This window comes from Cervus elaphus, chromosome 8, assembly GCF_910594005.1.
Source record: "Cervus elaphus chromosome 8, mCerEla1.1, whole genome shotgun sequence".
NCBI lineage: Eukaryota > Metazoa > Chordata > Mammalia > Artiodactyla > Cervidae > Cervus > Cervus elaphus.
The window spans coordinates 25,332,553-25,357,418 of NC_057822.1; the positions used below are offsets into that span (position 1 = coordinate 25,332,553).

General features: G+C 39.5%; 1 protein-coding gene across 2 annotated transcripts in view; it reads left to right on the forward strand.

Moving 5' to 3' along the window:
* The window catches only part of EPHA4 (EPH receptor A4), a 154,758-nt gene that overhangs the window by 4,097 nt on the left and 125,795 nt on the right, over positions 1-24,866 (forward strand). For both annotated transcript variants that reach the window (XM_043909896.1, XM_043909895.1), the window contains exon 3: positions 3,511-4,174. In XM_043909896.1, coding sequence (XP_043765831.1) covers positions 3,511-4,174 — 664 coding nt within the window. The remainder of the gene's footprint in view (positions 1-3,510; positions 4,175-24,866) is intronic.

The window sequence follows — 24,866 nt, forward strand, 5'->3', positions numbered from 1 at the left end:
GATTCAGGGAGACTGGATTCTTAAAGTATGAGAGAGTGCATCACTGTTCATTTCTTCTTGAATTTGTCATCACTGCCTATATCAGAAGATTCTGAGAATGGAATTAGGTTGATAGCCACATTCTCCTACCCTATCCCCCTGTCCCCAACACCTTAATAACGGGTCAGAATGAATCAGCTTTGGAAAGAAATCAGTACAACGTGTAACTCTGGCTTCTGCCAAATTGAAATAACTCTCAAATGTTTTAAAAATTAAGCATATCATCCTACCTTACATGCTTGACAGTCTATGACTCAGTCATTTGATTAGAAGCAATGGGGGGTGAAAGATTAGGAGTCCTTATCAGGCAAAAATTGTAATGCCAGCACACAGCGTGGCACTTCACACCTGGCCATTGAATAAACAATAAAGGATTGAAAAAAAACAAAGATTCATAGAAACTTATGAAGATAGGTGTCACAAACAAGACAAGAAAGCGGACATGAAAAAGGAGAATTTTAGGCTGGTTTTCTCCAAAGCCAGTCTTGTCATCCATTTGAAATAAAATGGAGATTGCCCTGCCTTCCTGTTTTTCAGCCTGAACTTGACTGCAGTTGGTTTGGTCTCTGCTGAAAAATTCTAGTCTGCCCTCAAAACCATTTTTTTTTAAATGGGAGGGAGAGTGATTGGCAGGTCTCTGGCAGTGTAGACAGGCTGTATTCACCGCTGATTGCAGGCAATTGCCCTCATCCTTTGAATGCGAAGAAAGGTACAGCTTTATCTTGTGAGAGTCAGACTCTTGTTAATCCTATACCCTGGAAAGGTCAGTGATTCAAGGAGGCTTTCCCATGCTACCCCAGCGGTATTGCTCTGTAGGTTGAAAGTGTTAGAACTGCTGGTAAAACTGAGAATGAAGGTATCAGTACTTGCATTAAAAAATATAATGAGCTTTATTTTTCTTAGTGATTGTTCCCAAGTTTAAAGAGAGGACATATCTAGCATGATTTTGGACCTCACTTGTTACACTCAATGTACATGTGACCTATTTAAACGCAAGGAGTAGCACATTTTTTGAGTATAGTTCATGGTCTATCTTGTTTCTGGAAAGCTTTTATTGCAATTTAATATGCCACAGACATCTCCTTCCCCACACCCTAACTCCTGAGAACTGTTGAAAGACCATCTGATCACTTTTTCTAGACACAAAGCTTCTTTTGGTTGTCTTGATGTCCCTTAAAAAAAAAAAAAATACTGTGCATAGCTGATTATACACAACTCAGAACTTTTTATGGGCAGAATGTGGACTTCTGAATAGAGAATGTTCTTTCCCTTTCCTGAAATGCCATGTATGTGTAATATGTTAAGTATATGAAAGGTAAGAAATGAACTTGTCTGTAAGAAAATTAGTCCTTCTAAAATATATAGTAGCCTTTGAAAAATTATGTGCCAAATTATAAAGTTTAATTAATTTCTAGCTTTTGTAATAAAGAAGACATTTTCAGACTTAGAATGAAGGGATAAATTGGATATCTACCAAGTAGGAGATGGATTGGCTTTAAAAAGTTCTTTCTTTAGTGTAAAAGCATATTTGAGGTTTTTTTTGTTTGTTTATTCTGAAATCTCTACTTATCCTTAGAACAGTTCACACCTTGGTTGGAAATTTGAAATTATAATTTTGAACAATAATGACATACATTTGTTTGTTGTTATTGTTATCTTACAAAGAAACCTATTTGACAATACCACCAGGTCAAAAATGAGTTATGGTTTCATTTTTCCATTAGAACAGCTAAGCAGAACATGAAAATAATGGAAAGTGATGACTCCTGATGGCAACATTGTAGCAAAAACCTAATTTCTTAGCAGTGTTCATTTAAAGGAGAATATTGAGTTTCTGACACTGATTGTAAAATGTAAAACTAAGGGAAAATTTGTCATTGTTCTGGTGAATTGATCAATGTGTTTAGACAATTAAGTTTGGCTGGAAAATCTGAATTAGATCTGAATTATCTGTATGAACTGTGAGATGTCCCTCCATGCTTTCATTTACATTGATAAATGTGTTTTTCCATATTTCCTTTGTTCTGAGATGACAAGCATGCTGAGTAAGTTTTTTTGAAGGTTGGGATCTATTTTTGGATTTACATGAATTTCCCCAAATAAGTAAATTACTGGTGATTTATTGCTTAGTGGATTAAAAAAATAAATTTTAATCACCACAGGGCACTTATCTCTCTCAGTTCCAACTTTCATAATGGTGGCAGATGAAAGGGATGCAGAATTTTATGTATTATGGCCCTTCAGATAGTAACATTTCCATCCATTAATAGTTTTCCAATGCACAGATGGGAAACCTGTTAAAAGATACATTATGATTCTATGTACTTCATTGGATTGAATGGAGCTTTAAGTGGAGCTATTATAGAATATGATTTTTTTAAGCTATCTTTTTTTCTTCTAATTATATTCATGTGTTAGATATTTAAGCTGATTTATACCAGCTCTATATAAAGCCATTACTGTAGATGTTAATGAAGAATTGGAGGCTGCCTACTAGCCTGGTAGGAGCCCCCAAATTATCTTGCTGCTTTTAGGATTGTTTTAAAAGCACAGTGAAAATGAAACTAGAATGCTAGTCACAGTGAATTTTGCTGAACTCAGATTATCCCACTGTGAGAATCTTTATGTTACAAAGTAGATTCAAAGAAAACCCTACCATCGTTTAATTTTCTTGGGCTTTCCATCATAAATACCACTTACTATTCTTTTTTCTCAATATCCACAGACTATTTAGAAACAATGCATATGTACCTTCATGTTTACTTAATGTGGCTTTGTTTTAAAAATAAGAACAGTATACAAACTTTTTGGACTGAATACATGCTCTTGAAAAGTGTCCTACCATTTTAAATGACAGTGTATTTGAGAAATCCAACCATAAAGGTTACTCTCTATCTTTCCAGGATTACCGAAACCAGAATAGTGAGATTTTCTTTACCCCTTTAAAGAGTAATGACAATGCTAAAAAGAAAAGAAAAAACAAAATCGACTGCCTTTTTTTTTTTAGGTATTAGAGAGCAAAGTTCTGACGGGAGCACCACTAATTAACTGATAATTGTCTTCCTTTGGCAAACTCTGCTCTTCCTGCTCTTAATTTGCAGGTCTCTGCTCCTTGTTGGAACAATACACAGCCCTAGTTTTTCATTTATGAGTAAATTTGAACTGTTGCCACTTGAAATTGCAGCTGTTCTAATAGGTGAATTTGAGGTTGTTAGACCACCACCAGGAACTGCCTGAGAACTCAGAAGCAATCAATCCAGTAATACCTCTGGAATTTTAGGCAAAAGAGTGAAACAATGAAAAGAAAATAGCTCCCCAATATAGTACCATCTTGATGAGGAATTGGTGCTGGGTAATTTTCTTTCTTATTGAAACAAAAATCATCACTGTCCTATGAGGGGGAAACAGAACTGATAAATCACTATATGATGAAATGTTTGCAATTGATGCATTTCCTTTGGCTCTTCGCAGTGGGAGGAAGTGAGTATTATGGATGAAAAAAACACACCAATCCGAACCTACCAAGTCTGCAACGTGATGGAGCCCAGCCAGAATAACTGGCTGCGAACTGATTGGATCACCCGAGAAGGGGCTCAGAGGGTGTACATCGAGATCAAGTTCACCTTGAGGGACTGCAACAGTCTTCCGGGTGTCATGGGCACTTGCAAGGAGACGTTTAACCTGTACTACTATGAATCAGACAACGACAAAGAGCGTTTTATCCGAGAGAGCCAGTTTGCCAAAATTGACACCATCGCAGCCGACGAGAGCTTCACCCAAGTAGACATTGGCGACCGAATCATGAAGCTAAACACGGAGATCCGGGATGTGGGGCCGTTGAGCAAAAAGGGGTTCTATCTGGCTTTTCAGGATGTGGGGGCCTGCATCGCCTTGGTATCGGTCCGCGTGTTCTACAAGAAGTGTCCGCTCACCGTTCGCAATCTGGCCCAGTTTCCGGACACCGTCACAGGCGCTGATACTTCTTCCCTGGTGGAAGTTCGAGGCTCCTGTGTCAACAACTCAGAAGAGAAGGATGTGCCAAAAATGTACTGCGGGGCAGATGGTGAATGGCTGGTACCCATTGGCAACTGCCTATGCAATGCCGGGCATGAAGAGCGGAATGGAGAATGCCAAGGTAAGGAGAGCCATATTGTACTTTTCATTAGGGCTTAGTGCACGTAATTAAATCAGAGATGAGGCTAAATGGAGTAAAGCCAGTAATTAGCAGCCCCTGTGGGATGTGGTGGGACAGAGGGGTCTAATGAGTAAGTGCTACAGCTCCAGGTGGCAAAGCTAAGACGATTCTAATACTGACAAAATAAATGATGCTGCTGTAATCAGCAGAAGGCCAAACACATTTGCTAACAGGCACTTAGATGTGAACCGGCTTGATGTGCCCTCTGAAATGTAAATGAACAAGCTGAAGAAAGGGCCCTGATTGATCCTTGCTTCAAGAGGATCCACACATTTTCGAACCCTGGTTCTCCTGTCGGTAAACATCTCTCCTCCTGTGGATATGTCCGTGAATAATTTCAATGTCAAATTAGGGTTTGTTGTTCCAATTTCCTCCTGCTGATTAAAATCGAACTGTGTGAGGAAAGCCCAGTTTTTCCGGCCTTGTGGAGCAGTGTAGACATGGGTCAGCAAAGTGGAGTGACAGGGTTTCACGCGCCTTCTGTTCCATTGAGCTCCCATTGATGGGGTCTCCAAGTGAACTGAATCTTGATGAAAGACCTCTTGATTTCCCTGAAGAGGTGATAAAGAGCTAGTAAGAGTCTTCTTATTGGATCTGTGGTCAGAGGCAGTAGTAAATTGTGATCCATTTTGATTATTGAGTTTTTGAAGAAATCCAGGTTTGTTTGTTTTCTTTTTTTGGTCACGTTAATGACTATTTATCATATTACTAAGGTGACTTTTTTTCCTCTCATTTAACCCTGTCTGCAATTCCCTCTTTCCGTATTTCCCCTTTTGGGGAGAGTTTGCAGACTTCTTATAGTAGCTTTGTTTTTGAGTAAAGGCTAGGAGTATTCCATATTTATATGGATTGCTCATACCACGTGTGAATTAAGGCTTACAAAAATCAGTTATCTCAAGACTTGTATTTTGCTTGGTATTTATCTTCAGTGGTTATCAGTAGTCTGCTGACGCCAGTCTTATTACGGTTACTACTAAAGCGTGTAACCCTGGGTCCCATCTCTGGAACAGGTCAGATAAGTCTTTTCTCAGGGTGATTGTTGTACTGGAGACTACGCTACTGCCTGGTTCATCTGATTTGGTGATTAAAGAGCCCGAAATAACTGACTGCCAAACAATTTGTCTGGCATTTCAACCATTTTAATGACAGGGTGGGATTGACTATAGAGCAATCCACTTGACCAATTGGAAATCAACAGTTATAACCTAAAGAAAGTTGCATTTGGAGTGTCATAGAGTTATAGAGTTACATATTTCATAGAGTTATAGAGGTGTCATAGAGTTATATATTTCTCCTGTCAGAGATCATAAGTGTTCTTCTTGATGTGCTGTAGTTATTTCTAGAAGTAGCTAACAATGAATGTCTGTTAAATGCATTGAAAATATAAAGTAGGATAAAGACTGGCAACCTGTTCTGTTGATCTTGAGTCAAAAGGTAAAGCTGAAAATTTACATGTTTGAATTTCAAGGTTTTTTTTTTAACAAAGATTAATTTCTTGCTTAGCAACTACTAGGTAAGCTGTATCAAATGGTACAGCCACCAATATTATATACCAATATTGGTATACAATTGTTATATTGTATACCAATATTGGTATATTGTATACCAATATATTGGTACAGGTACCAATATACCCTGAAGTATATTCCAGTGTTAATATTAGAAAAATATGAGTGCATTGTTGGCACCTAAATTATAATCATCAAAGCGGGAAGAGTAGGGTATGAAGTGAATGTACCCTATGAAATGAATAGGGTAATAATACTGCTTTGCATCTTAGAGTAAATTGTTCTTCCTTTTTTATTTTTGTAAGACAAGACTTGCACATCTTAACATGTCAAGATTCTTACATATATGTTTCTTAAAAAACATATTGTCTTCCATTTCTTGCTCAGATGTTCATGTTTCTTGCATTAGTACATCTCTCTGTATCTAATGTCATTGATTTCCAATTGTCACACAGCCCAGTAACTCATACATTGCTGCACTGTGAAACTCCTTGACATTTTTACAACCCGAATTAGAAGGAAAAGAGAAAAAGATGGAGGGGGGAGTGAATGTAAAGGCAATTGAACATCGTAGTGGATGACTTTATGGAAATAATCTTAGGAATACAGTTCATCATCACGTGATTGATAGAAAGGTTGAGGCTGCATGGCTTAGGTTCAGTCCATTTCTGAGCAAACTGTTCCAAACACAAGACTAGATATGTAATGGAAGTGGAAGTTTGATTAAGCTATTGTTGAGAATCTGCACTCACTCGTGCTACCCATGTATTTTCTTTGCTACTTGTAGAAAGATTAAATCTTTCAAGAAGACACTTTTTGCACAAAACCTTGCACTGGTTGTTTTTAAACACTACCAGGTAAGAATCTCTGATGAATTTAGGGAGGAAGAAAAAACTTGAATCACAAGAATTCTTAAATCCCAAACTTGAGTGAGATTTTTTTAAAAGAGATAACTCAAGTCTGTAAACATCTTAAGAGTAATAAGAAGTGGTTGCTTCCATCTGTGCCACCATTTGGCTTCCCAGGTGGTGCTAGTGGTAAAGAACCTGCCTGCCAATGCAGGATGCATAAGAAACGCGGGTTCAATGCCTGGGTTGGAAAGTTCCCCTGGAGAAGGAAATAGCAACACACTCCAGTGTTCTTGCCTGGAGAATCCCACGGACAGAGGAACCTGGAGAGCTACAGTCCATGGGGTCTCAAAGAGTTGGACACGAGTGAAACGACTTCACACACATGCACTTGGGCATATACCATCATTCCTGGGGTATCATGATTATCTAGGTAGAGCAGAAAAACATCCTCACAAGGAAATATGTCTCAGTTTGGTCACTTAACTGCACGACCTTGAGCATGTTTCTTAAACCCTCTGTGCCTGTTGGTTAATCTATAAAATGGGTTGATAATAATTGTACTTAGCTTAGAGACTTAGAGGACACAGTGATGTAAAATTGGTAAAAAAAAAAAAAAAATCACTGTGTAGGTCATAAAGCATTAAACTGATGTTAATGCTAGCTTCTTTTATCACTCTTATCAAGGTCATAGCTGTTGACTTTTAAGGGTGTTGAGTTGAAATGGTAAAAGGGAAGTCCATCTTCGAGCCACTCTTAGAAGTCAAGGACAAAGATAGGAAGCATTGCCTTTGCCCTAACAAAGAGTAAGGATCATTTGAAAATGTTATTTGGAGTGTCTATTTTTTTTTTTCCCCTCTGCTATAGGAAAGAGAACTTTTCCCTTTGAGTGAAAGAAAAGTGATTTGGGAGCGGAACAAGAAAGACCAGGGTGTAAAGGGAGCTTAAGAAAGGATATAAAAGAGAATGGGCAAGTCTTCAGAACTCTGGCAGCAGATCCCTCCCCAATTGTCTTTTCAATGGGTCTTCTGTGGCAGGACAAATAGAAGGACAGGTGAAAGGTCACCTACTTCCTCATCCATCTTCCTTGGGGTCTGGGAGGTCAGAGTGAAGATTGATTAAGATCTTAAATGTTTGACAAAAGATCCCTGGGCAAAAATGGCCAGGGCAGGTGGGGGCCTGGGGTATGCTGTTGTTTGAATCTAACCCTGATCATCTGCCAGAATCCTCCAGGGACCTTGAAGACAGAAGGACACTTCCTCTTGGAGTTCTTACCTCCAAGCAGTACATGCAAATGCAGGCGGAAGGCGAGGAGCCCCGTCAAAAGTGTCAGGAGTGGCAGGGCGATGGCGGGCTTGCCCTCTGCGGCAGCTGCAAGTTCACCCTCCCCTAGAATAACATTTTCTGAAATGATTTGACTCAGTCTCAGCAGGACAAAAAAAGAGTGGAAGCCACTCATTTGTCTCCTGCAGGAGAATGTCTGGCTGGCATTAGCAGCAGTTTGAACTTGCCTGGTGATGGGGTGCAGCGGATAAGTTCTAGTTAGTCGGAGAAAGGAAAAAAAGAAATCCACCTCACACATGTCTCCCTCTCCCCTAGTACAAACCCTGCCCCTCCATGAGGGAATGTTCCAGATGTTTTACAGGGTTATTTTTATTACTTCAAAAATTTTAAACTGGAGGAAGAGATGAAATGATTCTCTATTACCTTAGTTTTTGCTTAATTAAAAAGCTGAAAAATGAAAGGGAAATCACAGATTTACTCTTTGTGAAATAGTAATAAGCAGCATTTTCAGAGAGCATGTATAAAAATAATACTAATAAAAAGAAAGCATTCTTATAGAGTCACTTAAGGACAAATAATCACAACTGTGACAAAATTAAGCTGGGTAGGAATCAAACCTTGCTTAAATATATAATTCTGCTGTAAATTGTTTGGGGTCCTATATACTTAGGGACCTCTATTATGTATCATTACATATATGATGCCTTCATATCAGTAAAAGCTTCTTATTAAAAGCTCTTTTGAGAAAAAACAAGATGGAAGTGCTTTGATGGCTATAAAATAGAAATATTTCATATTCATGCTCTGAAAAAAGAGAGAGGTCTGTGTTTAAAAAAATGACTACTTTGTTTTCCTAATGTATTATAGAAGAACCTTAGGAGAAAGAAGTACCAGAAAGGATGTGTTTAAAATATAGTTCAGAGAGATGCTGTTATATTCTTTCCACTTTTGAAATTTTTCTTCCACCTTTGAATCATGTCTTTAAGAATCAATTGGTTAAATCACACGGTTGCTTTTATCTCTGACTTTGAAGCATGGCTGTGATCACTGAAAGACGCAATTCTTTATATCCGAGAAGAGCAGGGTTTAATTATTGTCCTTTTTCTGTTATACTTTTTAATTTTCCCTTCTACATGTGACCAGGCTTCTTTTGTGAGTGAATCAGGCAGTGGTCTATTTTGGATTCACTAAGGCATCACATAGGAATTATCTCAGTTAGGGATTCTTGAATCCGGTATTTAAGATTTGATGACTTATTTTAATCTGACTGAGCTTCCTTGTACTTTTCAAAAATGAATTAAGACATAATTATTCTGTTAAGACTTGAGTCTTTAGGAGAAAGACCGATTAAATGGCTTTTCAGCTACTACTGTGCAAAGCAGAGGTGGTCATGATATATGTTTGACTTTCACATCATTGAATTTTAATACTTAGATTTTGGGGGGCATTTTTTTTTCATCTAATTGATAAATTTAACATTACAAAAGAATTGTATGCTTCAAACTCTTACTCCAGCTTATTTCTGATTTATCAGTCTTTATGCTTTAGTAGATAATCCAAATATATCTATGCCTGTGTATTTTAAAAAATAACTGAAAGGGAATCATCTTCTTGTCATCTTGTTTTTATGATATTTGACTATTTATCTTGGACATCATTCCATATGAGAGAATATAACTTTTCTCCATCCTTCATAATTGATAATTAATATTCTGTAGTGTGAATATATCATATTTTATTTAATTTTTCCTTTGTTGATGGATAGTTCGGGGATCTTAGTTTTTTCTAGTAATAATTTTAAACCAACAGTTTAACTTGTAAATCATACATATACTTTAAAAAAAAATTAAATGGTTAACCTTGCTTTGTTATTTTTCTGGCTTTTTCTTGGACAAATGATTTTAATAAACCTTCTTGACCATGAGCATATATATGGAAGGAGTTCAGCCCAGGACAACCAGACAAGTAACACTGCTGACAATTAAGGAGCATAGTTGGGTCTCATTAAATGTTCATTGAATGAATGCATAAATAAATGCAGACGGAATCGTGGCCTGTTTCATATTAAACATTTATTTGGTGGAGTAACATTTCATGGAGTCAACATGATATATCAGGATCTTTGCATGTGACATGTATTTTTAATGAACTCCTTGTTTGTAATTCCTACTTCACTTGGGTCTTAGCTATTTTCATTATATTTATGAACCATCTCTACACCTGGATGTTCAAAAATATCTGTAGTCTATGCACTAAGATAATTATTAGTACAAAATGGGTAAGATCTGCCTTTGGAGTTTGAGACCTGAGTTTAGTTTGTAGGTGTGCTACTTAACTTGATGGGTGACCATGGTCACTAACGAAACCTCCCTAACTTCAAGTCTATATTTGCAAATTGGTGACAATGATACGTTATTATGTATGAGACACACATATAAGGACGAGGGCATGGCAACCCACTCCAGTATCCTTGCCTGGAGAATCCTATGGATAGAGGAGCCTGGCAGGCTACAGTCCACGGGGTCACAGAAAGTCAGACACGACTGAAGTGACTTGTGACACGCACACATGTATGTATACAGGGTCTGGCACCGTGCCTAGAATCATTAAGCGCCTAAGAAGTGGAAAATGTTATTGTTATTTTTGTTGTTGTTCAATAGAAATATGGTGACACTATAGGCTTTCATTGTTTGTCCAACAGTAGAAACTGGCTTAGGTTTTGAAACAGTTTTTTTGCGCAGAGAGGTGAGGGCAATGGTGACAGATGCAAGTGTAGGGGGTGCTTTGAAATGACGATCTTGTCTCTACTGGTCAGGTCCTCTGTTCCTCAGCTTACTGCAGTGGCCCTCAAACTGTGTTCCGTTGGGTTCCCCCAAGACCCTTTCCTGTGGTCTACGGGACCACAGGAAACTTTAATGTGCTCTTAAACTTTAATATGCTATTTGCCTTTTCCCTCCCCTTTTCTTGTGAATGGAGTTTTCCAGAGGCAATCTGTTATGTGATATCTTATCAAATTAAAGAGAAGCAAATTTGAGAATCCAGCCGTCCTCTATTAAGCTAGACATTAACAGTGTCACTCTTGTCCCTAATTTAGTTTTAAAAAATTTTGTCCTTTTTTCATTAAAATATGTTATTTGTGTTGACATGTAATGGGTTTAATTATCAGTACTTTTTCAATAAATTCATCTGAGTTTCAGTTTCTAACGGTAAGTATTGGTAGCTTTAACTCACATACACAAAAGCACTTTGGCATCCTCAGTCTTTTTAAACAGTGTGTAAAGGGGTCCTGAGACCCAAAAGTTTCAGAAGCGCTGCACAAAAAGTGTCAGCTTTTTGTTTCTCCTGAAGGTATAGAAAGTGTACCTGGGTTGTCTGCAGACACTTTTAGAATCAAAATAGATCAGGAAGCTCTGGAAACTTTCAGAATCTCGGAGATTTAGGTAGCTTAGAATGATGACATTTATTCTACCCTTTATATGTTTCTATAAAATCAGGCAGCAATTTGTAGCTCTTAGCTTTTTAAAAACGGTTTATCTGCGTCCAATAACATGCATCAGTGCTCTCTTTAGTTTTATTGTGCTTGTGAGAAGGAATGATTAAAGAAAGCCTCAGCTGGCCCATGGGACCCTGAGAGACTGTATCTTTTTCACTGAGGGCATAAAACCTTTCTCCCTTACTGCTGGTACCTCTGGGCCATTTGCGGTGGGGGGTGGGATCAGGTGAGGCCACTGGGTCCCCTGATCTGGAGGGTAATTAATAGTCCCATGACTAAATGGACATTTTATGAATATTCAGGGTCTATTTGGGCTTCTGGGGAAACAATCAGGTTGGTGCCGCTGACGACTCCCTTTGGAGACCCAGAGCGTTTTCTGGGTGAATGCGGGTCGTCAGCTGTCGGCCTAGGGTTGCTTTTTTGCCGGCAGCAGATCCCTCGTTTGCATATTCTGTATGCGCCCTCATGCAAAACAGCACACCCATTTCCCCCTTTCACAAAGGCTAGAGAGCTTCCTTTGGAAACTCCAGCCAAAATCTCCTTCTGTTTATGCAGAGCCCAGTGATTTAGACACCATGCAAATTAATTCGGTTTTGATTTGAATGCTTCCAGAGATTGGGGGTGGGAGGCGGAGAGTGGGGTGTTTGCACAGGGCCCCTTTTGTGCACCCCCCGCCCGGCCCTCCCCCAGTGTGGCTGGTTGTCACTCCCAGGGCCCCTTGCCCCATGTGAAACAACCCAAGCTCCTGCTGCTCATTTTATTTTGACCTTTGGAAAGGAACCTAGTCTTGGTGAATCCCTCGGCTTGTCTGTTTCCTGACAGTTTCAGCAGGAGTCTCCCTGTTTTTTTCTGAGGAGGGAGGAGATAGCACTGTGCAGATTATGCTAGGAATGCTTAGAAGTGGCCCAACAAAGGGCTTTCAAAAAATTGTCAAGTAAAAAGATAAAATTCTTGGAGAAAGAATTATCAGATCTCAGGAAGCCCTGAAAATATAGGCGTTAGGTCACTCGTAGCCTGGAACCTATTCACCCCTTCAACAAATAGATCCTGAAAGTGTAGATTACACAAATCATTGGTATTTTCATTGCATTAGTGTCATACATCTATGAATGAAGACAACCAACTGCGTACCTAGAATCATGATTAAAATCCCTTATTTTCACTCCTGTCCCACATACATTTCTTTCAAAGGTGTTCCTTATTCTATATGTGTATTCGCTTTGGGTTGAATGTGCCTTTTGAATTCCTGTTTTCCTATCCCACCAGTGTCTCCAAATTTACTTAACCTTTGCTTTATTCCCTCAGAATGAAAATGCGAGTACAATACATATTTAACCCAACAAACTTCACTTTCATCTTGAAAATAGTACTGTCTTCAGAAGGCCCTGATCGTATGTATTCTATAAACTAAAAGAAGAGGACTTGGCATGAAATGTTTTTGAAGTTCAATTAGTTTTGAGTTCGAACTAATTTCACAGGGCAGCAAACGGGCAGAGCCAGACTTTGCAGTGTAATTAAGTGTAGGCAGGGTCAGCTAAAACAACATCTAAATGTGGAAGAGCTTTGGTTTAGCTCCACATGGCCTGACAAAATTTGATGATGCTGCTGTTCAAAGTCCATTTGGGATGGATTATTAGGATTAAAGAACAGCAGAAGGGTCTGTACTTGGTATGTTCTGTCGTGTCATTAGTGGATGAGAAAATTCAGCTGCTTATCTGGCTCTTGTTTCTAAGGATGGATTTAAACAGACCCACACTTCTCAAAGGTGATCTTACTAACCTCGTCTTAATAAGTTACAGATCTCCAATTGCTCAGAATCCTGGAAATAGCATTTGAAGTAAGTTGATTGATAATTATCATTTCCCCCTCCATGTACAGATATTTTCCACAGCGGTACAAAGCTATGGTACAGTTTCTTAATTACCCAGATAATCCTGTTTGCTTGTATTTTTAAACTATGAAGTGCTGGGTAATTATTCAATTCTTAATAGAAGGCAAATGGCAATGTAAACAATAATTAGGATGTTAGACAGACTAATGCGCTTCAAAGCAAATTGGATTTTTTTCATACTGTTCAGCATGAAGTCCCATAAAGCCAACAGTTTAGAAGTAAGGCAAAAAAGGTTTCATTTGGTTCATATTTTATGGCGTTATCTCCTCATGGCTTGTTTCTGTGAATAGCAGTTTGCCCCAATGAAGCTGGCTGTGCCCAAGCCAACTGTTTCCGGAACAATCGCTTCCCTGCTGTTTGACATTTGGCGGGGTTCTCCCAGGCCTCCAGATTGGTCCTTTGTCTGCTGCAAATCCGAGGGGTCAGGGGTTAACAGAATACTGATTTCCTCCATAATACCATGGCAGGTAAATATGGGCCAACCTCATGATCAGTTAAGACACAGCTCAGTAAGGAATGCTTTTCTCATGGGCTTTTGTCCTTAAGAACTTCCCTGATTTGAGACGCTGAGTTTCCCAGCTCTTGCCTTCCACAGGGGCTTCTTCATTACCAAAGCTGCCATCTCTCTTTTCTATGGCTTTCTCTGTTAATAGCCATTCACAGATAACAATATATCCCCAGAAATACATGACCTGAAAACTGAGCAAATCATCATGTTTGATGAATTAATTTTACAAGCGTAACAATACTTTGCAACCTTATGCACTTAATTATGTCTTGCAGTCTTATCTGTACTGTGTGTTTCATTGATGAAATAATAAACTGATAGCAAAAGCGGCAGACAAAGTTCCTTTAGTAATGGTGCTCTTACCCACCCTACTTTTTTTCCCATCTAGCCATCATGGTGTGTTGCCAGTTAGAGGTATAATTAAACAAACAGTTTTATTCCATTTTCATCATTATGGAGATGTCCAAGCATTCATCAACATCAATGCCATTACCATTTTGTATCAGTTTAATTATATCCGTGTTTATTCTTCTCCCAAGGGATACTGTAAGCTACACAGTAGGTTATATCCTAATTGTTCATGGGGGACACACAAGCTCTAAAAGTTTAAAGTGTCTTTCAAACTTTTAAACTTCTTGTTACCATCATTTAATGAATGCAAAGGGCGCCTTTGCATATATCACTCTCGGCATTTCTGTTTGTCCAACCTCCTTCACATTGCACTGTGAACTTGATGCTTAGATTCATTTGTTTTCAGTTTTAAGTGTTTGAAAAAGACATCTCCACTTTGAAAAACAGTTTCCTTTTGAAGTGTCCAGCTTGGCACTGACTGAAGCCGCCCCCGGGCCAATTAGCATGTTAAAAGAATGGATCAATACCTTTCTGCCTCCTCCACCCTCCTTGCTCTCTTCCAAGGGGAAAGAGTTTGGAAGAACCCTGGGAGGCTCTTGACAGATGTGCCAGAAGACTTCAAGAGGATTGTCAATTGCCCAGAGTGGGGAACATTGACAATTTGATCTAGTGCCCGACGGCTTCTCTGCTAGCCATTTGAAAATGGATGCAGGAGGAATTGACAGCATCAGGAAAGCTCTAGCAGTTCATGTAATTATGGAGAGGATTAGAAGAAAAGTGTTGGGAGAAATAAGAGATCAATACAGGGGCACTAGTTGACTTGAACTCACCTTTAGCTATTAAACACTACATTTTGTAACATTTAGCCTATGCACATGGAAGACTATACTTTTGTTTTTAGGGTTGTATAAACCCATGCATAAGAAAAAATAAAAAACATAAGCAGCCACTGATTTTTGAGAGCAGACTCCTAGGTAATTAACAGTGTAACACTTTCAGTACTTAAGATGCAAAAGTGCTAATTAACTAATGGGAGAAGTTGAGATTTCATTACTTGGTTCTCTAAGGAGGTGCCAGCAAAGAAATGCAGCTGAAAGTAATATTTGAACATTCAGGTTTCTTTTAAAGCGGTTTCTTTAGGAGCTGCTTTTCTGTTTATCCTAGAGTTTTCAATTAGCCTAATGCAGGGCTACAGTAAAACATTATAAAAGTGTGGTATTTTTGCACCAGGAAACTCATGTTGATGGAAAAATGAGAACGTTATCATTGCGAGATTAAAAAGAAAAGCTTTAGAAAAGCTTGAAACACCACCTGAGGGTCTCACATGGTCTTCCTTTAGGACAGCTACTGTACTAAGCTAAACAGACCCCATTACATCATTTATTCTAACCTTCACGAAAGATTCTGGGGTCCTTATTTACAGAATGTTGTTGCTGTAACTATTTCGGTAATTCTTAAATGGGTTCTTGATAAGGCAAGAATTTTACACTGTGATTTCAGCAATTGTACTGAACCATTGTTGGATCTTTGCTTTTCTATTAGAGAAACAAAGTCATTTATTAAATAGAAGTAATGTCTGACCTTGTGAAAAACCACAACTATTATTACAACTTCAAAAAATAGGCACACTAAAAAGAACCCTTAGCCCCACAAAAGGATCGTTGACTTCTACTACAGATAATGATTGGGATACAGAAACCTATTGAGTTTGCCCAGTATTTTCCATTATATCTTCTGGCTGGTTATCACTGATCTACAGGAAAGCTATTGATTTTTGTATGTTTATCTTGCATCCAATCTTTTTATTGAAATGTCTTGTGAATACTAACAGGTTTTCAGTTAATTCTCTAGACTTTTTAGCTAACCAATATTTTTAGGTACAAGCAATTATATATTTTTCCTTCTTTTTAAAAACTAGACCTCTTATTTATGATTTTTATCTTACAACATTGGTCAGAATTTTTAGGGCAGAGAAAAATAATAATGTTGACTATAAGCATCTTTATTTTATGCCAATTTTAGTGGACATAATTTAAGCATGCTATGAGATATTTTTAAACATTTCTAAGAGAGAAGGGATTTGGAATTTTGTTAGTTGACTTCAAATATCTCTTTCAGATATGTGATTTTTCTGATGTGTGTTTATGGGTGTTTATTCAATATTATGAATATTGAATATATTTGTAGATTTTTAAAAATAATCCATAAACTCTCTTTGCATCTGTGAAAAAAACCCTATCAGGTGGCAGTAAATTTTGGTTAAAAGTTTCTTACATTCTATTTGTTAATTGCAGTGATCAAGAGCCAGGGCCTTGGAATAAGAATTTAATTTTAATCTCAGGTCTGTCATTTATAGTGGTGACTACCAGCTCTAGGTACTTAACTTTAGTGCTCTGTTATTTTTTCTCCCCTGTAATAGGAGAATAATGACACCCACCCTATAGGTAGGGCTTCCCTGATAGCTCTGTTGGTAAAGAATCCGACTGCAATGCAGGAGACCCTGGTTTGATTCCTGGGTCGAGAAGGTCCACTGGGGAAAGGCTAGACTACGCACTCCAGTATTCTTGGACTTCCCTTGTTGCTCAGCTGGTAAAGAATTGGCCTGCAGTGCGGGGTTTGATCTCTGGGTTGGGAAGATCCCCTGGAGAAGGGAAAGGCTACCCATTTCAGTATTCTGGCCTGGAGAATTCCATGGACTCTATAGTCCAAGGGGTTGCAAAGAGTCGGACATGACTGAGCGACTTTCACTCACCTCATAGGTATCCTTAGGATTAAATAAGACAATGTAAGTCTCTCTAGGAAGTGACATCTATTCAGTGCTCAGTAAAATGTAAATAGAAATTTGTATTATCTTTATTTTGAAGTTTTAACAAATAACCAATTGATATTAGCCTATGTATTCTCTTTTCCTCTTTCTTTCTAACTATACCTCTTTCTCTCTTTCCTCTTATTCTTAGCAGATTTTAGGATTATAATCGATACATAAAGTTAAGATAGTTTTCCATCTTTTATTAGCATTGCAGAAAGTGTGCAGAGACTCTGGCTTTACTCTGCAAGTTTGAAAGGTTTCACCATTAAAACTGGCTCTAGATGGTTCACTTAGGATTTGGACACTTCTTTTCTGTATATTTGCTAGACTTGGGTAAAAAAAATGCAACAACCACAACAAGGAAATTGACTCTGGAACCTCAGTCCATTGCTTGTCCAGTCACATAAATGACTCTCCAGTCCATAGTGGATGTGTTCTCTGACTTTGGGCTGTTCCCTGTCTCTGCTGACTTAGGGTGGAAAGCGCAGATGCCGCGTTGCTTTCCTCCATAATTACACTGTTGTGCTTCCTCATCACTTGTGTATATCTTAAACATAGAAGTTAAAGGCAATGGGATATTCAGCCTGGAGTCAGTACTCAGGCATGGTTGAGCTAGGCATACATCGGGATCCTGCTTGTCAATGAGGATCTAGTTGAGACAGTATTTATTATGAATCTCATTAGGAAAAGCTGCATTTCACTGCAGCCCCTCTGAGTTGTGATGCTTTGCTTTTTTTTTTTTTTTAACTGAGGGAGAAAAAATGCGAAATGACAGATTCACTGTTCTAGAAACATCTGGTGTTCCTTAGAGCCGCAACTTTGACATCATAATGTGTAAATATTTTATATTGGTTTGGAGGATGGGTAAGTTTCATTTTGTTCATTTCAAATTATTCTGTGGGCCACATGGAAGCAAAACGAGGATGAGAGGACAGGTACTGCCTCAGTATAAGGAAAGACCCTTCTGATATTTTGAACTGGACCAGAGTGGACGTGATGACTTGTGAGAAGATGAGTTCTCTTTTAGAGCGGGTGTTCACACTGGCTGGATAACCCTAGGGCATTTAACTGTATATCCTTGCAGCAAGAGATTGGAGAGTTTGTGTGTGTTTGTTTTAATCTTTTAAATTTATTTATTCATTTTATTTTGTGGTTGCCCTGGGTCTTCTTTGCTGTGTGCAGGCTTTCTCTAGTTGCAGCAAGCAGCTACTCTTCATTGCTGTGTGTGGGCTTCTCGTGGTGGTGGCTTCTCTAGCTGGGGAGCACAGGCTCTTCACACGCGGGGCTCAGTAGTTGGAGATCGCCGGCTCAGTAGTTGCGGCTCGCAGGCCCTAGAGCATGGGCTCAGGGCCACATGGGCTTAATTGCTCTGTGGCACGTAGAATCTCTCCAGACCAGGGATTGAACCTGTGTCCCCTGTGTATGCAGGAGGATTCCCTGCCTGCAATGTGGGAGGCCTGGATTCGATCCCTGGGACAGGAAGATCCCTTGGAGAAGGGAATGGCTACCCACTCCAGGATTCTTGCCTGGAGAATTCCATGGACAGAGGAGACTGGTTGGGTAATAGTCCATGGGATCACAAAGGGTTGGGCATGACTGAGCAAATCACACTTTCATTTCTTTTTTTCCCTTCTCCTGCTTCACTGGGGAAGTCTGATCCTGTGTTTTCTTAAAAGGGGCACCCCTGTCATTTTGGGCAGGACGATTCTTCCCTGAGTGCAATATATATCAAAGCTTGTGAATCCATCCTGTGCATGGTGGGTATGCACTTCGCAAGGCATTTGGTGTCCTGAGGAGCCCCTGGGTAGTTAATACCTGTGGCATCCTCTAATCACTGTGACAGGCTAGATCTTGCCTTCACTTGTTCAACTGCCTCACATATGGATACTGATCTCAATGGCAAACTTCTGGACTAGACAGATCGTAAAATAATTTATAGCTCTTAAGATTCCAAAATAGTAGGATATTCCTTGTTACAAAGGTTGCATATTTCCTATAGCAAAGGTAGCCCACGTTTAAGATTCTGTAGTTGTAGGAAAGATGGAAAAGCTCTTCAAACAGTCCTAGATATCAATTTCTCTGTTTTCATTTTCCTTAAACCTAAGCGTACACCATGGGCTTCCCAGGTGGCTCAGTGGTAAAGAATCCACCTGCCAAGCAGTAGTTGTGGATTTGATCCCTGGGTCGGGAAGATCTGCTAGAGAAGGAAATGACAACCCACTCCAATATTCTTGCCTGGAGAGTTCCATGGAGAGAGGAGCCTGGTGAGCTATATAGTTCATAGGGTTTCAGAGTCAGACACGACTGAGCGACTAAGCCCGCACGCACACAGATGTACGCCATAGCATCACAAGGTCAGATTCGTCTGTTTCCCCAATAGGTACCAGTTATAGGAGGAGATGGGGATGTCTTCTGGAAGAAATTACTCACATTTTATAAAAGCTGTCTGTAACGATGACCATCAACCAAGTTGTCTACTAACTAACTTAGTCCTAAAACAGCCTTATCAGGCAGGTAGAGTGTTATTATCCCCATTTTACAGTTGGGAAGGCTGAGGCATGGAAGGGTGCCCACGGTTCTGTAAAGTGAAAGTGAAGTCTCTCAGTCGTGTCCAACTCTTTGTGACCCATGGACTGTAGCCTACCAGGCTCCTCAGTCCATGGAATTTTCCAGGCAAGAGTACTGGAGTGGGTTGCCATTTCCTTCTCCAGGGGATCTTCCCAACCCAGGGATCGAACCCAGGTCTCTCGCACTGCAGGCAGATGCTTTACCGTTCTGTACCGCTACTCAAAATGATTTGAAACCAGGTAGACTGGCTCCAGCCTCTAAGTTGCCAACTCTGTGCCATACTTTTCCTGCGTGAGAACTGTTAGAAATCAAGAAACATCCTCCCAAGGTAGCTTAACAATATGGAATCTGCTTTGCATGCTTACAAGGTAAGAGGAACATTTTAAATGCCTGAGTTATAAACTTATGTAAACAGTGTCCTGTATTTACTCCAAGATTTGTCAAATACTCATCTGTCAATGGGTGGCCTTTGTATTATTTCAGATGGCTTGGCAAAGAGCAAAATGTGACTTTGCAATTATTAAAGCTGAAGACCTTGTCATAGAATGTATTACTGAGCAAATTATTCTTGTTTTGACTCTGAGTCACAGCACAGAGGGAGGTTATAAGCATAGACCCAAGTCTACATAAGATAGAACATCATCTTCTCTTAACTGGAGGATAGCTGAACCAAATAGCTTTTAATTTCTCAAAGGCTGCACGATGAATCCAAGGGCTATTTACCTGGAAAATCAATCTAAAAAGGAGGATGTACTTTTAATAATCTAAATGCTGGATTTGTGCTTTTATCCTGGTTCAGGTAGCATATTTATTTGCAAATGTGTGCAGGAAAAAAATGGCAATGGAATCATTTGTAACGCAATTCATTTCTGCAATCGGGTGCAAGGAGAAAGAAGGTGGGGTCAGCATTGCAAAGGGTGGCATACGTGGTTCCTTCAGTACCTACGCAGCTATTCACCCGCCTCCCCTCCTGTCACTACCTTGTGGTTCCGTGGAAATGCTCACCTTTCAAGAGCTAACACCAGCTGCGTCCTGAATTGTTCTGTTACGCAAGTCTCAAAAATTCTTTTTCTTTTCCAGAGGGAGTCCTAAATCATTTAGAACCAGGTTTTCTGTTGCTTGCAACACAATGCTAATTGATAAAGGAGGTCATTAATTTAACATGCAAACCAGTTTTCTATACACAAATGTTTCACATAGGAAATGTAGGTAGCTCAGACAGGAAAGAATCTGCCTGCAAGGCAAGAGACCCTGGTTTGATCTCAGAGTTGGGAAGACACCCTGGAGAAGGGAATGGCAACCCACTCCAGTATTCTTGCCTGGAAATTCCACGGACAGACCATGGGTTGCAGAGTTAAACACAACTGACCAACTAACACAACACAACGCTGAGTAGTTGGAATGTGCCTGCCATTGCAGGAGACACGAGCTCGATCCCTGAGTCAGGAAGATCCCCTGGAGGAGGAAATGGGAACCCACTCCAGTATTCTTGCCTGGAAAATCCCATGGACAGAGGAGCCTGGTGGGCTACAGCCCATGTGGTCGTAAAGAGTCGAGCATTACTGACTCAGCACACACACAGGCACACGAGCTGAGCAGTTACTTTTCCAAATGATTTCTGTCTAGTCTTGTAAATAACAGAAACATATTGGAGGCTATTTTTGCCCTCCCTTCTCAGCCTGATGGCAAGATAGACTAGTTTGGTTTGGTTTTGTTGCTGACAGAAACCCTCTTCCATACTGTGGCTTGGTGAAGTGGGGTGTCTTTCCTCTTAGATCTAAAGAATATTCAAACTGGAAGGAAGTCCTTTATTTAATTCATGCTTTTCATTTTCCAGATGAGGAAACTGAGGCTTAGATTAATAAAGTATGTAATAAATTAATAAAGAGGTACAAACTTCAGTTACAAAATAAATGAGTCACAGAAATGAAATGTACTGTGTGGGGAATATTGTCAATAATAATGTAATTTTTTTTCACTTTGCATGGTGATAGATGATAACTAGACTTATCATGGTGATCATTTTGTGATGTATAGAAATATCCTTGTGTTGTGCACCAGGACCTAATGTAATGGTTTAAGTCAATTATACTTCAAACAGGGCTTCCCTGGAGGCTCAGACAGTAAAGAATCTGCCCGCAATGCGGGAGACCTGCGTTTGAGTCCTGGGTTGGGAAGATCCCCTGGAGGAGGGCATGGCAACCCACTCCAGTATTCTTGTCTGGAGAATCCCCATTGACAGAGAAGCCTACAGTCCTTGGGGTTGCAAAGAGTCAGACACGACTGAGTGACTAACACTTCCACTTTCACTTTCATAACTGCTATGTACCATGGGGCACATTCTACTTATTGGAGTACCTAAGTATGATTTAAAACCATATTGAAAGGAGCTGATGAATCACAAAGTTATTGGTATCAGAAAAAAAAATCATAAGAAATTCATGGGTTTTTTTGTAGAAAAATATGGTAGTACCATAGGCAAGTAAAAAAGACTGGCCAAATCATCTATCATGTCACCATATAATGAGTCACACTTATTGTTTTGGCTTCTGTGCTTCCAGGTTTTGGTACACGCCCAGGCACGCACACTCACTGAGTTATTGATCATATGGAATGATGATAAAATACAACTTCATAATATGACTTTTAAGGGCTACAGAGATTTCTGTTACTTGGATGTAGCACACTTTCTTCACCTATCCTCTATTGTTGGGCTTTTAGGTTGCTTTTGGTGTGGTGTAGCAACATTGTGAATATCCTTGAGCAACATCTTCAAATATAGGTTTAATTATTTTTTAATAATTGGTTTGAAAAATGTGCAGTTTTAGAGGCTTTGGTCTTATTGAAAAAGACTCAGTTTTGAGATAATATGCTTACCTAAGCTTGAAACATGAGAAACAGCCTACCTTCAGTGAGATCATGTGATAATTTCCATTCAATCCTCTTTAATGAAGTGTACTCCAAAGTGGAGGGAGTTTTACTCATTAACACTTGCATGTGAGAAAACTTCTTTTAAGGTTTTTGCCTACGGATGCTTTCTTTTCATCCTAAAAAAAAGCAATTAACTTTTAAGCTTATTTTAAACAAAGATAGGAGTCATTGACTATCTGTGATAGCTGTTGGTAACTATCCTTTCGTATGAAGGATGTATGTGTTTGTGTGTGTTCTGTGTGTGTGTGTGTGTGTGTGTGTGTGTGTTTTCAGTCACGTCTGACTCTTTTGTGACCTAACAGAGTGTAGCCTACAGACTCCTCTGTCCATGGAATTTTCCAGGCAAGAATACTGGAGCCATTTCCTCCCCTAGGGGATCTTCCTACCCAGGGATTGAACCCACATTTCTTGCATCTCCTGCATTGGCAGGTGGATTCTTTACCATTGTGCCACCTGGGAAGCTCAACATAAAGGATTCTTTTTGATATAAATGATTATATAGTATAGTCACCTGAAGTACATTATTGCCTCTAAATCACCTTTAAATTTTCTCTCCTACTATCTAACGAACATCATTGCTTTTGAAACTCAGAGAATCACTGCCTTTCATAAAGGCATTGTGAAAGTGAGCTTGATGAGGCTGATTGCTTCATATAATGCCCTAGATACTGTTTTCTTACAGTTTTACAGTATGCCTTCAGGGCTTAAGCAACTGGAAAGGAAAATGACGTCATGGACTATGTGTGGGCTTTAAAGCATGTCCACTCTCAGAAACCAGCTTTTCAGATTCCTGTAGGGTTGGCTAATTCTCCCTCTTCATGAGTTAAATGCACTGATTCACTGATTGCTGTGTAATCAATTGTTTCTGTGGCCTTAAAATTCATCTTATCACACTCAGAGAGATTTAACACCTTTAAACTGGGTCATCCAAGTGCCTCTACGAGCATTCCCTGCACTTATCTCCTAGGACCGACTTGCTCGCCATGGGATATTAATTATGCAGTTTAGTTTTAAGATAAACATTGCAAGTTATTTCTCCAGTTGCATGGATGGAATATGGGAAAACATCGCATCCTTTCTTTCCCACCTTCATGAATTCCTTTTGCCTCTATCTTTCTCAGTAAAGGGTTCCTGCACATGTTGGCTTTAAACTGGAAGATCCTGTCATTTGGAAATAGTGTCTCCAAGGACAGTGAAACCTTGCATGCATTTCCTCAAACCTATAACATTCATTCTTCTTTCAGCAACTCATCTCTTAGTGATGTGAAAAACTAAAAGCATGTTAGTTTTGATGAATTTCTCCCTGTTAAATGAATTATCACATTTTATTTATGAAACAAATACTATTCATTGTAGAGCATCTGGAAAATGAGAAAAGGAAATACAAAGAAAACCGGAAGTCACATTTGGCATCACCCCTTTACGCATCCTCTGGCCTCTTGCTGTCCTTGCCTCAGTGCAGAACGATGTTTCTCTGTTTGCCTGGTGGGACTTGCCTTTTCCTTTCTCCTGCCAGAAGAAGACAAGAAAGCGCTTCATTAGAATCACCTACTTCCTGGGTGGGTGATTCGTTTTGCTGTTGTAGGCTGCATTCCTATCCTGCTTGGAGTGATTATTGGCATCTTCATGTCTGTGGTGTTGCAGCTTCTCACGGACTTTATTGGCTCAGAAACTCCAGTTACTCCTTCCTCTTTCCAGCTCGGCATTCCAGTTCCCCTATGGGACCAGCACCTTTGGCTGGAACCCCAAAATCCTCTGTGAATGAGCCTGCTGATCCCTTCCCGTAGACAGTTGCACCCTATTTCTCAATCCCACAGAATCTTGTTCTGAATCATCAGGAACTTGCATGTGGGTCACCTATCCAACTGCCGGGGTGGTACCTTCTGCGGACGCTCTCTCTAGCTGCTTCTAGCTGGGAGTTCTGAGAGTTTGATGTTCTCCCCAATCAAGACTTGGTTCTTCATGATATTTTGGACATGAATTTGGTCACTTTCTTTAGATCTAGTCTCCTGGGAGTCATCTCTGTCTGCTGCCTGTGTCAGTGAAGTTTTACATGTCTGAACAGCCAACCCATCAAAGATAAGCGGCTCTATGCCATGGAAAATGTTTAAGTAGAAACTAGAGGGAGTCTTTAGTAAGAGAAGCCTCGGCAAGTATCCCACACTGGAGAGAAGGACCGGAATAACTACTCTGATCCCTTATAATTTTAAGATTATTATAATTCAACAGTAATTGCCTCTCCCACTCACGATTCAGTAAAAATTCTCTCGTTTATTTTTCTGATCCTATGATGAGAGCACAGATTGGGATGGAAGGCTTGCTGAATTCCCATTGAATGTAAAATCACATTTTAAAAAGGTCGTATTCTACAAAAGGAGGAAAAAATAATGTGTTAATCAGAAGTGTGACTATTTGGTAATTTAAATTGTCTTGGCCAAAAT